Here is a 12,481-nt window from a genome sequence, read left to right as displayed (position 1 = left end):
ACAATAGACTAAAGAAGAAAAACTCTCAGTCCCATTTCACAGTAACAATATCCATGAGCTCTGACTGTTTCTTCTAAGACAGATTGTGTGCTCACCTCAATAGCTGAAAAGGCATTTGGAAAAATTCAGCAGCCGTTCATGATTTACAGAAAAATCTCAGCAAACTAGGGAGAGAACTTCAATAAGGGGCATCTGAACTCAGAGTTGACATCACACCTAATGACAGAAGACTGATTGCACGCCCTTCAAGACAGAGAACAAGGTCAGCATGTCTATTCTCACCAATCCCATTCAGCATCGTATTGGAGGGTCTTGCCAGGGCAATAAAGGAAGAAGAAGAGGGAGAAACCATGCAGATTGAAAAGGAAAAATCAGGTGTCTTTATCTGTGACCATGATTGTCTACATAGAAAATCCTATGGACTCAAAAATCTACTAGAACTCACTGGTAGTTTAACAAGATTGCAAGGATTCAAGGTCAATATGTAAAAACTAATTGTATTCCTATGTACTAGCAATGGAAAATTGGACAGTGAAATTGAAAAAAAGTATTAGCATTTACATTAGTGCCAAAAACATGAAATCTAATGAAATACCTGCAGAATCTCTATCTGAAAACTTCACTTCACTCGTGAAGAAATCAAAGAAGACCTAACTTAGAGATTCACTGTTTTCTTGCATTGGAAGACGCATTATCGTTGAGGTGGTAGTTCTTCCCAAATTATCCAACTTAATTCCAATAAAAAATTCCAGCAAGCTTTTTCCTACAGATAGAGAACCTGGCTATGAAACTATATAGATAAGCAAAGGAACCAGATAGCTGAAAGTGAGTGACTCTCACTATATTATTTCAAGACTACCCCCAAGCCTAATCAAAACCATGAGGAGTTGGTATAATGTTGATGGCTGTTCTTTGCCATCACACAGCAACCCCATGTCCCCCAGCACAAAACACTGCCTGGTCCTGCACCTGCTCACAGTTGCTGCCACATTTGAGCCCATCATCACAGCCACTGTGTCTCGTTGAGGGTCTTCCCTCTACTTTTTGTTGCTGACCTTCTTCTTCTCCCAGCATGATATCCTTCTCCAGGGACTGGTCCCTCCAGATAACATGACCAAAGGATGTGAGGTGAAGTTTGGCCATTCTTATTTCCAAGGAGCATTCTGACTATTTCTTCTAAGACAGATTTGTGCATTCTTCTGGCTTGTTGTTGTTGTTGTTGTTGTTATTCTGGCAGTCCATGGTATACTCAGTATTCTTTGCCAATACCACAATTCAAATGCATCAGTTTGTCTGGGGTCTTCCTTATTCATTGTCCAGGTCTCACATGCATATGAGGCAATTGAAGATACTGTGGCTTGAGTCAGGGACACCTTAGTCTTCAAAGTGACATCTTTGCTCTTTAGCACTTTAAAGAGGTCTTTTGCAGCAGATTTGCCCGATGTGACACATCATTTGATTTCTTGACTGCTACTTTCATGGTGTTGATCAATGCCCTTGATGTAATGGTGGACACTTGGAAAGAGACTTGTGTGTAGGGCATCAGCTGGTCTCTGACAGAGGTGCAAAGGCAGTTCACTGGGGGAAGGATTTCGTTGTTATAGATGGCACTGGGACAATGGGATGACCATGTGGGAAGGAGGGCTTACTCCACGCCTCAGTCAAAATGGGTCACGGGCCTAACTATAGACCTAAAGGTGTACAACTTTTAGAATGATGTATCAAAGAAGAAAGTCCGTTGCCTTGCGGAAGTTCGTTATCTGTGATTCCAAAGGGATGAAATGGGGAAATTGATACAGGCAATGAAAACTTCTCTGTGAGGGACACTATTAAAGAGATGAAAAGTCAAGCCACAGGTGGGCTCTATCAGAATAGACAACCAAAACCAAACCAAACTCAGCGCCGTGGAGTCAGACCCAATTCATAGCTACCCCACCTTGGGTTTCCGAGGTGGTATTTCTATGGAAGTAGATTGCCCACCCTTCCTTCTGAGGATCAAAATAGACAAAGAACTATCCAAACTCCATCATGAAACAGAACTTGGTAACGCTAGGTGGACATCTTAGGAGAGACTTAATATCTGTCGACATCATATCTCCTGTCTCGCTGACACCAACCAGTTCCCAGGAGGAGATGGAGGCCAAAGCAGACTACTGGGAACGTGGGGCGCTGTCATTGGGCACCCATGGGGCATAGCAGCCTGTCCTCCACGGTGTCCCACACTTGTCCTGGCTCTACCCACGCTTGTCCATCTGAGGAGGCAGCTGAGATGGGCCCTGGAGTCTTGGGGCCTGTTGGGGAAGCTCTGCTGGTGCAGCCTTGCCCTTGGGGTGCTGGGGTGGAGGTGCAGGGATGTGTGACTTGGTGTATCTGACGAAGCCATCTGCCTAGAACTAGGGGAAGGTGTGGTGTGCTCCCAGGTGGTGGGCAGAGGGCACGGGAGGACACCAGGCAGGCCCATGGGTGACTGACGGGGGCTCTTGTCACAGGGCCACCCTGCCCCATACAAGACGGTCTCAGCACGTGCGGCCATCCCCTCCACCATCCTCCGACTGCCGGCCGAGGCTCTGCAAGGCGTGTTCGAGAAGTACCCTGAGACCCTCGTGCGGGTGGTGCAGGTGGGTGCTCCAGGCCACTTTTGCCAGCTTCAGCTTGGGCTCAGGCAGCTGGGCTCCCTTTGATTAGCTCTGCCCACCCACCAGTGGCTTGGTGGGTTTTGATGTCAGTTCTGTAGTTGGCAGCTCCATGGAGCTGGACCCGCCTAGTCTGGGGGCCACGGGAGCAGCCAGGCTGTTTGTTTTTAACTCTCAGTCCCATTTTACAGTAACAATATCCATGAGCTCAGAGAGCTATTCAGGTCCCCCACTCCTTCAGAGTGCTTTTTATGAAGCCTTTTCTTTTGAGGTGGTTTTAGATCGACAGACACTTGTATTGAAGTAGCCAGGGCTCCTGTGCCCTTCTCCCAGTATTGGCATCAGCTGCCTGAGGGGTAGTGGTGTGCTCAGGGTCTGTGGTCCAGAGTGTGACGGGCAGCCGACCCCCGAGCGAGTCAGCAGTAAGGGTGCTGGCTGGCAGTGCCACGGCCTCCTTTGTAGATCATCATGGTGCGCCTGCAGCGGGTGACCTTCATGGCTCTGCATGACTATTTGGGCCTGACCACGGAGCTCTTCAATCCCGTAAGTGCCACAGCCATCCTGACGGTCCTCCGGGAGCGTATGGTTCTGGGGAATGCGTCACACCACCTTTCCCCTGTGCCCAAAGCAGATGCCATTCAGATGTTGGCATGCTTGCTTCTCCTCCTGTAGTTGAGTTTTGGGGAAAGTGGAACTCCTGCTCAGATGTGACAGATTGTCCCCCCGGTATGTCACTGTGCTGGGTGGGATGGCCTCGTCGTGTGTTGGCCCCTTTCACGTGCTGAGAGCACCAACCGCCCCAGTTCCCACCTGCTGGGTGCAGGTTGTTGCCACATCTGGACAGACTTCTCCCACGCCTCCACCCTCTGCCCCCCACCCAGCATCTGGTCCCTGTGTCCTGCCTGGACTCTTCCCCTCAGGCTTTCTGGGCAGGACCAAGTGAGCACCAACATGGCTGATTGCCGGTGGTGCTATGGTCTGCTTGGGAGAGGTGCAGACTGTGGGTGGTCTGGGCCAGACCTCCCAGAGCCTGGCCCTCAGCCTCTCAGCCAGTGACCAGGAATCGTGCCAGCAGAGCTGCTACCCAGAGCAGGCCTGTGTCACTGGGGTTTCCTTTGGTGGCTGGTCCACTCTGGCTATGTCCCCATCATGGGCAGTGTGGCGTCCAGGTCCTGGAGGGATTCCCTGCACCTCAAGCCAGAACCTGGGCCTGCTGACACCCCTCTCATGTCTCAGGAGAGTCAGGCCATCCCTCTCGTGTCTGTGGCCAGCGTGGCCAAGAGGCAGATGTCAGTGGGCCTGGATGGGCGCCTCGAGAAGCCTCTGAGACCCCAGGAGGGCTCTGACCCAGGTATTGCCCCAGGGCCTAGAGGCTAGGTGATCTTCATCCCAGTGACCTCTGCTCCTCTGACCTCCACCTTAGTGATCTCTAGTTTCTGTGACCTCCACCCCAGTAACCCCTGTCCCAGTGATCTCAGCCCCAGTGACCTCTACCCCAGTGACCTCTGGCCCTGTGACTTCTGCCCCATGACCCCCAGTGACCTCTGCCACAGTGATCTCCAGCCCCAGTGACCTCCACCATTGTGACCTCTCCCCATGTTCTCCAGTCCAGTGACCTCTCCCTCAGTGACCTCTGCCCTGTGACCCCCACCCCAGTGACCGCCTTAGTAACCTCCAGCCTCTGTGACCTCACCCCAGTAACCCCCACCCCTGTGACCTCTGCTCTGTGACCTCCAGCCCAATGACCTCTGCCTCAGTGACTTATGTCCACCCCTGTGCCTCTACCCATCACCCCCATGCCAGTGACCTCCGCCTTAGTGACCTCCAGCCTCTGTGACCTCCAGCCCAGTGACTTCTGTCCCAGTGACCTCCATCCTTTCAACCTCCACCCCACTGATCCCACCCGAGTGACCTCTGCTCCAGTGACCTCAGCCCCAATGACCTCCAGCCCCAGTGACCTCTGCCTCAGTGACATCTACCCCACTGACCTCTGCTCTAGTGACCTCTGCCCATGACCTCCACCCCTGTGATCTCTGTCCTAGTAACCTCCAGCCTTGTGACCTCACCCCAGTAACCCCCAACCCAGTGACCTCTGCCCCAGTGACCTCCACCCCAGTGACCTCTGCCTTAATGACCTCTGGTCTCTGTGACCTCCATCCCAATGACCTCTGCCTCTGTGACCTCCACCCCTGTAACTTCTGCCCCATGACCTCCACCCTGGTGATCCCACACCGGTGACTTCTGCTTCAGTGACCTCTGCCCCAATGACTACCAGCCCCAGTGACCTTTGAGTGACCTCCAGCCCCAGTGACCTCTACCCCTGTGACCTCTGCCTCAGTGACTTCCATCCCAGTGACCTTTGCCGCTGTAATCTCTGCCCTCTGACTTCTGCCCCATGACCTCCACCCTGTGACCTCTGCCTCAGTGATCTCTACCTCTGTGACCTCTACCCTGTGAACTCCAGCCCAGTGACCTCCGCCTCAGTGACTTCCGTCCCAGTGACCTCTGCCCCGTGATCTCTGCCCTGTGACTTCCATCCCAGTGACCTCTACCCCATGACCTCCGTCCTGTGACCTCCCTGCTCCAGTGACTCCCCCACCCAGTGATCTCTGCCCCATGACCTCTGCTCCAGTGACCTCCACCCATATGTGACCTCTGCCCCGTGACCTCTACCTCAGTGACCTCTGCCTCAGTGAATTCCGCTTCAGTAACCTCTGCCCCTGTGACCTCAGCCCCGGGTGACTTTAGCCCTGGGTGATCTTAACTGGCCCCCACAGGCCAAGGAGTTAGGAAGCTTCGAGCTCATGTGTGGGGTGATCGTGAGGTAAGGGTGGCACAGCTCCCAAGCGGCTGTGGTTTCTTGGAGAATATACTTTAGGGTGCATGTCCTGGGGCTCTCTTGCCTGGGCTTCTAGTTTCTGGGGCCGCAATGGGGCGGTGCTCCAGCAGACCAGCAGCTCAGGTCAGTCCCACTCCCATAGGTGCTGAGAGGCAAGGTGTGGAGAGGGCAGGGCCTGTTAGAAGGTTCCTTTTACCCACAGATGTGCTTTGGTCCATCCAGGGGCACTCTGAGGCTCTCAGCTCTGGGACAGAGGGCTAAGGAAGGGCCACGGGGGTGGGAGGGGCCGTGAGGTGGGCAGTGCCATGGGCCAGGCTGGGTGGGGTGCAGACTTTGTCTGTCTGAGGATAGCAGTGTGTGTGGAGTGCCAAGGCCGGGCAGGTGCAGATGCAACAACCCTGTTGGGTGGATCTGCTCTCCCTACCCCCTAGGAACTGTGCCCGCATGCCAGAGTAGCCTACTCACCCTATGACCTCCCATAGATGGAGGGGGTGCCCGCGTAAGTGGCTCGGGCCCCCAGCTACAGAGAAGCATGTCTGTCCCGTTGCCATCTGTCCACAAGGAAGTTGAGATCCTGCTCCCAGTCACGGAGGAGCTCCTGAAGGCCCCGGTTGGCAGCCCTGGCCCTGCGGCCCCACCAGGTACAGTCCCTCTCCGTGTGGTCTGTGATGCAGCTCCGTTCTCCAGGCAACCACAGAGGCCACTCCAACACTTTGTGTTTTGTGCATGGACAGGACCCCAGGGCCCAGAGGAATAGCCCTGCATGCGTGTCTGGACCCCTTCCTCCCCTACATGGTTTGTGCTCCAGGGGTCCCCACTGTCTCAAAGGTGATGCCCGTGTCCCATCACTGCTGTTACAGCAAGCCCCTCCTCCAGTGTTTGGATCCCCACCTGTAGGGCCAGACCACCAGCATGCTCACTGCTAGAGCCCACCAGGCCCTGGGCCCCATCCTTTAGCCACTGCGTGTCTCTCCTGCTCTCCAAGTAGAGCTTGGCCATGATGGTCCCCATGGCCCCACCTCCTACTTCATCCACTGTCCCACTTGCCACTCACTTTCCGTGTGGCTGGTCTCCTCCTTAGAAAGCTCTTGGTCCAGTGCGTGTCTTGGATCACTGGCGTTTGAGCGCTGCCTGGGCCCCTCTGTAAGAGTCGTGTCTTCTTGTCCTTTGTGCTTTACCCCATGCCCTCTGGACAGAGCCACACATCAGTTCTCACCACAGCAAGTCTCCTTCCAGGCTCCACCCATCTGAGACTGGCATGGACTGCCACTGAGAAGTCCTCCATCTGATTTATGAAACCGTCATTTGTCCCTTGGGGTTGGTATTTGGAGTCTTGCTCTGTTACTGCCTCACCCCCAGGTCCAGATGCTTCCTGGGGTCTTTGTCTAGTTTCACCTTTCCCAGTAATTCATTTGCTCTTCCCTGTTGAACATGGTGTGAAGTAAGGGATCCAGCATTTTCTCTCTATGTAGTGAGTCAGGAGCCCTGGTGGCACAGTGATTAAAGCATTAGGCTGCTAACCAAAAGGTTGGAGCTTCAAACCCGCTAGCTGTTCCATAGGAAAAAGAGGAGGCACTCTGTTCCCAGAAAGATGACAGCCTGGGAGACCCTATGGAGCAGTTCCACTCTGTCCTCTAGGGGCGCTGTGGGTCAGAATTGACTCTATGGAAGTGGGTGTGGTTTGGGCTTTGCTTCTGGGAAGATTGACAGCCTTGGAGACCTTGTGGTGCAGTTCCACTTTGTCCTCTAGGGGCACTGTGAGTCAGAATCAACTTGATGGTAGTGGGTTGGATTTGGTTTGATGTAGTGAGTTTTCCCACCTAGCTGGGCCCACTTACCAATTTGTCCCCACTGTGCACCATGGTTCTGCTTGCTCCAAACCCACACCATTTAGTGTGGAGGCCACCAGCCACCTGACCTGTTTACATTGGTAGTTTAATTACAGTTAAATGAAGTAAGGAAGCTGCTCCCAGGCACCCCTGCCACACAAGGTGGTGACTGCCACTGGGCAACCAGGTCACAGATGCCCCCTTCCACCAGGTTGTGCCCTGGGCTTGAGTGTTACAGTGTGTGATTGGGGTGAGGTGCCAGTTGGAGCACTGTGCTTAGAAACGATAGATTCAGTGACTTTTCTCAAGCGAAATCAGCTTGACATGTATGACTGCAAAGATTACAACGCACACGTCACAAGCTGAACATGCTTGGTCTAGTTCATACTAATTAAGACATAGAGAAAATACCATTAGCTGTTTAAATGTGGCAGACTTCATCAGCATGATACGGAACTAGCTGCGTGGATGTAACTGTTCTAGAAATATCGCCTTCAAGATGCTTCTGGAGCTTGGTTCTGGCATTTCTGCTGGAAGTCACTGTGGGGCTGTGTCTGGAAGGGCTGGGAGGGCAGGTGGCCCTGAAACGGTACCACAGTAGGGGCTCCTCCCACCCTTCTCTGCTTTGATGGGAGCTGGAAGCTGAGAGCCACTGCTTAGTTCTCCAGTGCTGCTGTGGCAGAAACACCACAAGGGGGTGGCTGTAACAAACAGAAACTGATTCTCTCACAGCTGAGGAGGCGAAATTCAGGGCTCTAAGGGAAGGCTGGCTCTCATTGGCTCCCGCTCTCTGTCTCCCTCCCGGTGTCTCTCTTTCTCTCTGCTCTGGAGAGCAGCTTCTGCAGCCTGGTCCCTTGGAGATGTCCATGTGGCTGGGCATCTCTGTCCCCTCACCTCAGCTCCTCTCACTTGTTTGTTTAATCTCTTTTATTTTCAAAAGAGACTGATCCTGCCTCATTAACATGACAGAGACAGCCCTTCCCAAAAGGGATTGTAACCTCAGGTACAGAGGTTAGGATTCACCCCAGGTATTTTGGGGGACACAGTTCAGTGCATAACACCCAGGTCCAGTTAGTGGCCCAGAAGCTGCCTGCTCATCTCGGCCTGGCCCTCCTGATGGCGGCTCTTAGCAGCAGTGGCCTGGAATGTGTGTGCTGCAAGCATCTGGCCCCAGGAGACTGTTAGGGGCCACAGGGCCCTTAGCACCAGCATCTTGTGCTTGCTTGGAGCTGATTGAGCGCACCCCCCTGCGTGGTCTTTATGATTCCACAGCCTGTTGTCCTGAAGTGCAGGGTGTGGTCGTGATGATGCTGGATGGACAGACCAAGGGGCAGCCCTTTCCTGTGCCTGTGGGAGGCCAGACCACTGGGGAAGTCCCCTCTGGCCCTCGTCGCAGGGCGGGCTTCAGATGGCACCAGAGTTCAGTGACAGCTTTGTGAACACCGACAGTGCACATGCCCAGTGGCTGGCAGCCATCCAGGAGGCCTGGTCTTGCCTCTGGCTGCCCCGCCGTCTGGTCCCTGTGGTGGGCACACGGACGGACGCCCTTCTGTGCACATTTCACAAGGCGCCATGTCGAACACTTGTCTGTATCTGAACTCGCTGCTCCACCCACGCCTCTTTTCATCATCCCCTTGTGCTGTGCAGACCTTGCGTGGTTGGAGCCACCTGGGAGACAGGCATCTGAGTCCTCCCTTCCAAAGGGCAACCCTGGGGCACCAGAGGCTGTTGGGTACATGGGTAGTGGTCAGGCGTCCTGGGCCAACCCTGGGGAGCCAATCCCAGAGCACACACCTTCCTCTGAGTTGACACCCCTGGCTGGCACTGGAAAACCAGCGGTGGCCCCATGAGGTGTGGCAGCAGCAGGGTCCCCTCAGTTGTCTGGAGTGGGTGTGGGTGTCCTGAGAGTCCCTTCCTCTCCCAGGCAGCACAGTGGGGGCCTACTCAGACCTGCAGGTGTCCTATGACTGTGCCCGGGCCGTGTCGACTACAGATGAGCACGTTGGGAGCTCTGTGACTGGCAAGGTGGGTCCCACCCCCCCTCCAGGTATGAGAGGCCAGCCCTCCCCAGGGGCTGTGTCCTCAGACCTCTTAGACCCTCCTTTCTCACATCGGTGTCTTATTCTTCTCAAGTCTAAGAAGAGTGTGATGGTGTCTGAGACCCCATCTGCAGTCTTCCACTACTCAGAGAGCCACTCTGACGAGGGTGTGGCCAGCAGGAAGACGGACGCCATCTTCAGAGCTGCCAAGAAGGACCTGCTCACACTGATGAAACTGGATGTGAGTGTGCATGGGGCGATGGGGGAGAGTTGGAAGGCGGCCATAGGCAGGGGGCCTTCTGCTGTTACTTGCTTTCCTGTCTCCTGGATCCCTTCTGTGCAACTCTGGCCTGACCTCTGCCCGTATTTGGGCCATCTTTTACTTTGTGATCCTGGGGCCATCCGTGTCCTGCGGGTCTGAGCCCTGTGCCTGCTTAGTGGCATATGCCAGGCAGAAGCTCCTAGACAGTGAGACTCACCCATCTTGTCTTTGATGGCTTCTTGCGCTGGAATGAGAGTGCCCTCGTCAGCTGTGGGCCACATTAAGCTTCCTGTTAAGCCCACTGCTCCCTGCCTGCACCTGTGGTCCGTGACCACAAGGCTCCTGCCTCTATTGGCCTGGTCACCACCCGTGTGCCTCCTTTGACACACATTCTTGCTGCTCCTGGCCAACTGTCTCACCAACATTGTGCTTCCGTTTCCTCAGGATCCCTCTCTGTTGGACGGTCGGGTGACGTTTCTCCATGTACCAGCGGGCACTATGGTGTCAAGGCAGGGGGACCAGGTGAGTCTGTGGCAGGGTACAGATGAAAAATGAATTTGATTTTCACACGCGAATCTGGCTTCTGATCTGTTGGCAGAAACGGTGGCCGTGGCCTCTGCTTCTGGGGCCAGTGTCGTTGGTGCCAGTCTGCCAGGACTTCTGCTCCCCGTCTAGCCCCAAGCCGGACCCATTGTAGGTTCCGCATCCCACTGCTGGCCCCTTTGGTGCAGTAAGAGAAGTGGGCAGGGCAGGGTGAGTAGAGGCCGTGGGACTGGCAGTGCAGAGCATGGCCACATGAGAAAGGGTACTGCATCAGGACCTGACTTGAGGGGATAATGCAGATGACGAACAGCTCACCTGCTGGGAGGTGGGGTTGGATGTGTGCTGCTCTCCAGCCTCTCTACCAGCTGACACCAGCCACCTCGCCCATGACACCCTGCTTCTCTGCCAAGTTGGGTAATCTGTTGTGGTGGCCACACAGACCATACTTAGAGCTCAGTGGTTTGTTAAGGAAGCAACAGGTTACACCTTGGGGTCAGGAAGTGCATAGGCCCGGTCTGGAAGGCTCCGCCAAGGTGGGACATGCATCCCTACTTCAGTACAGGACAGCTCCCAGCTCCTCACGGCTGAGCGAGCCAGCAGGCCCTTCTGTCTGCCACGCACGCTTCCTCTCGCCCCAGGACAGGCCTCTGCCTCCGGCCTCTTTGCTGTCGCCCTGTCCACTGCCGACTGACCCGGCTCACAGCCAGTTGGCAGCTTTGTCAGCTCTCTCAGCTGCATTCCCAGCAGCAGGTTTCTGTCGGCAGCACCAACTGCTGGAAACCCTTCCAGGCCTGTCACTGCCTCCCACGGGATAGCTCTTTGAGGAGGTTCCGGGCCTCCTCTCTGCTTCGGCTCTCTTCCTGCCTCTCTGGTGTTTCACCATTCTTGCTTCTGTGGGGTTGGCTGCATGTATAAGCAAACTCTTTGTAAATTTCAAGACACGGCCCCTCCCACCAGGGCCCGGGCCAGACCAATCCCCTGCCGGTAGGCCACACACACTTCATTTACATAAGCATGCTGAAGTTGCTTTATTCACATCAGTATTGACCAATCCCAGCAAGGTGCATAAAATAGACCAGTTACAGGGCAGGCTGCAGCCCAAGGCCAGACAAAAAGTACCACACATGTTACCCCGGAAACGGAAACGTCAGTGAATTCGGACAAAAGTAACCAACCCTCTGGAGCAGATAAGGGGCGGGGGTAACTCGCACTGTTTCTCTAAATCAAGGCAAAAGGCCACCTAAGGAGACTCATTTCACCACGTGCCATCTACCTGTAGGTGTGTGTGGGGCGCAGGTGGTGGCGTCCTCCAGGGGAGAGCCGAGGGCAGGAGTGGGCAGGAGGCCCTGTGCCCGCTGCCGGTCTGTGCCCAGCTCCCTGCTCTTCTGTTGCCCCTGGCAGTATGCGTGCTCAGGAGGTCCTCTGGGAGGCTGGGGGCGGGACAAGGCTTGCTCGCCCCTCTCCCCTCGGCGGTGGCACTGTCAGTCATCCCAGTCTCCTGTGAGGCCCTGGCTCAGGGGTCTGGTTGCACCAGGGAGGTCCCTCCAGCCCTGGGAGGCTCCTGAGCACCATTTACTCCAGACAACAACCAAAGCTTGGGTGAAAACAGTGGAGGTCTAGGTGCTTCTCACTGGGCTTCCCTCGTCTGGCAGCTGGGACCAGCAAGATCCAGAACATTCCATCACCTCAAGGATCCCTGGAACGGGCTTTCACAGCCACAGCCACTTCCCGACTCAACACCGGCAGCACCAGTCTGTTCTCCATCTCTGTGTCATTTCACAAGTGTCCTGTGAATGTTACGTGGAATCGCTCAGCCATCTTGGGGATGGCTTTGCCATCAGCATAAGTCTTTGAAGACAACTCAGTTTTCAAGGGGCCAAGATATTTCACTATTCAAATTTTTCCAAACATTTCACCAAAAAAGTTAGAGGATGACTATAATCAAAAAGGGAAACAGTACCCATGGTGGATGAGGATGTGGAGAGATGGGTCCTTGGATATTGTTGGGAGGACATACGGTGAGCAGCCGCTGTGAGAAACAGGTTCTTAAGAAGTTACACATAAGTTTATCAGACAACACAGCAAATCCTCTGCTGGGATCCACCTGAGAGAAACGGAATCACGCAGGAGGGCACGCACGTGGGTGTTTCTAGCAGCAGCTTTACAACACTGGAAAGAACCCAAGTGTCCACCAGCAGCCAGGGCATAGAGGCGGTGGTCCACATGGTAGAACGGTGTCCACCAGCAGCCAGGGCATAGAGGCGGTGGTCCACGTGGTGGAACGGTGTCCGCCAGCAGCCAGGGCATAGAGGCGGTGGTCCACGTGGTGGAACGGT

At 54.7% G+C, this 12,481-nt stretch overlaps 1 protein-coding gene across 1 annotated transcript in view; it reads left to right on the top strand.

Moving 5' to 3' along the window:
• Positions 1–12,481, top strand: part of PNPLA7 (patatin like phospholipase domain containing 7) — a 75,087-nt gene that overhangs the window by 10,987 nt on the left and 51,619 nt on the right. Inside the window, exons 8-14 of the mRNA XM_007947078.1 lie at positions 2,490–2,618; positions 3,096–3,176; positions 3,870–3,984; positions 5,955–6,113; positions 9,226–9,326; positions 9,435–9,581; positions 10,047–10,124. Coding sequence (XP_007945269.1) covers positions 2,490–2,618; positions 3,096–3,176; positions 3,870–3,984; positions 5,955–6,113; positions 9,226–9,326; positions 9,435–9,581; positions 10,047–10,124 — 810 coding nt within the window. The remainder of the gene's footprint in view (positions 1–2,489; positions 2,619–3,095; positions 3,177–3,869; positions 3,985–5,954; positions 6,114–9,225; positions 9,327–9,434; positions 9,582–10,046; positions 10,125–12,481) is intronic.

The sequence above is a fragment of the Orycteropus afer genome, unplaced genomic scaffold (assembly GCF_000298275.1).
Source record: "Orycteropus afer afer isolate SDZICR_OR568_19922 unplaced genomic scaffold, OryAfe1.0 scaffold00174, whole genome shotgun sequence".
In the NCBI taxonomy this organism is placed as follows: domain Eukaryota; kingdom Metazoa; phylum Chordata; class Mammalia; order Tubulidentata; family Orycteropodidae; genus Orycteropus; species Orycteropus afer.
This window is presented reverse-complemented; position numbering and strand designations above follow the sequence as displayed.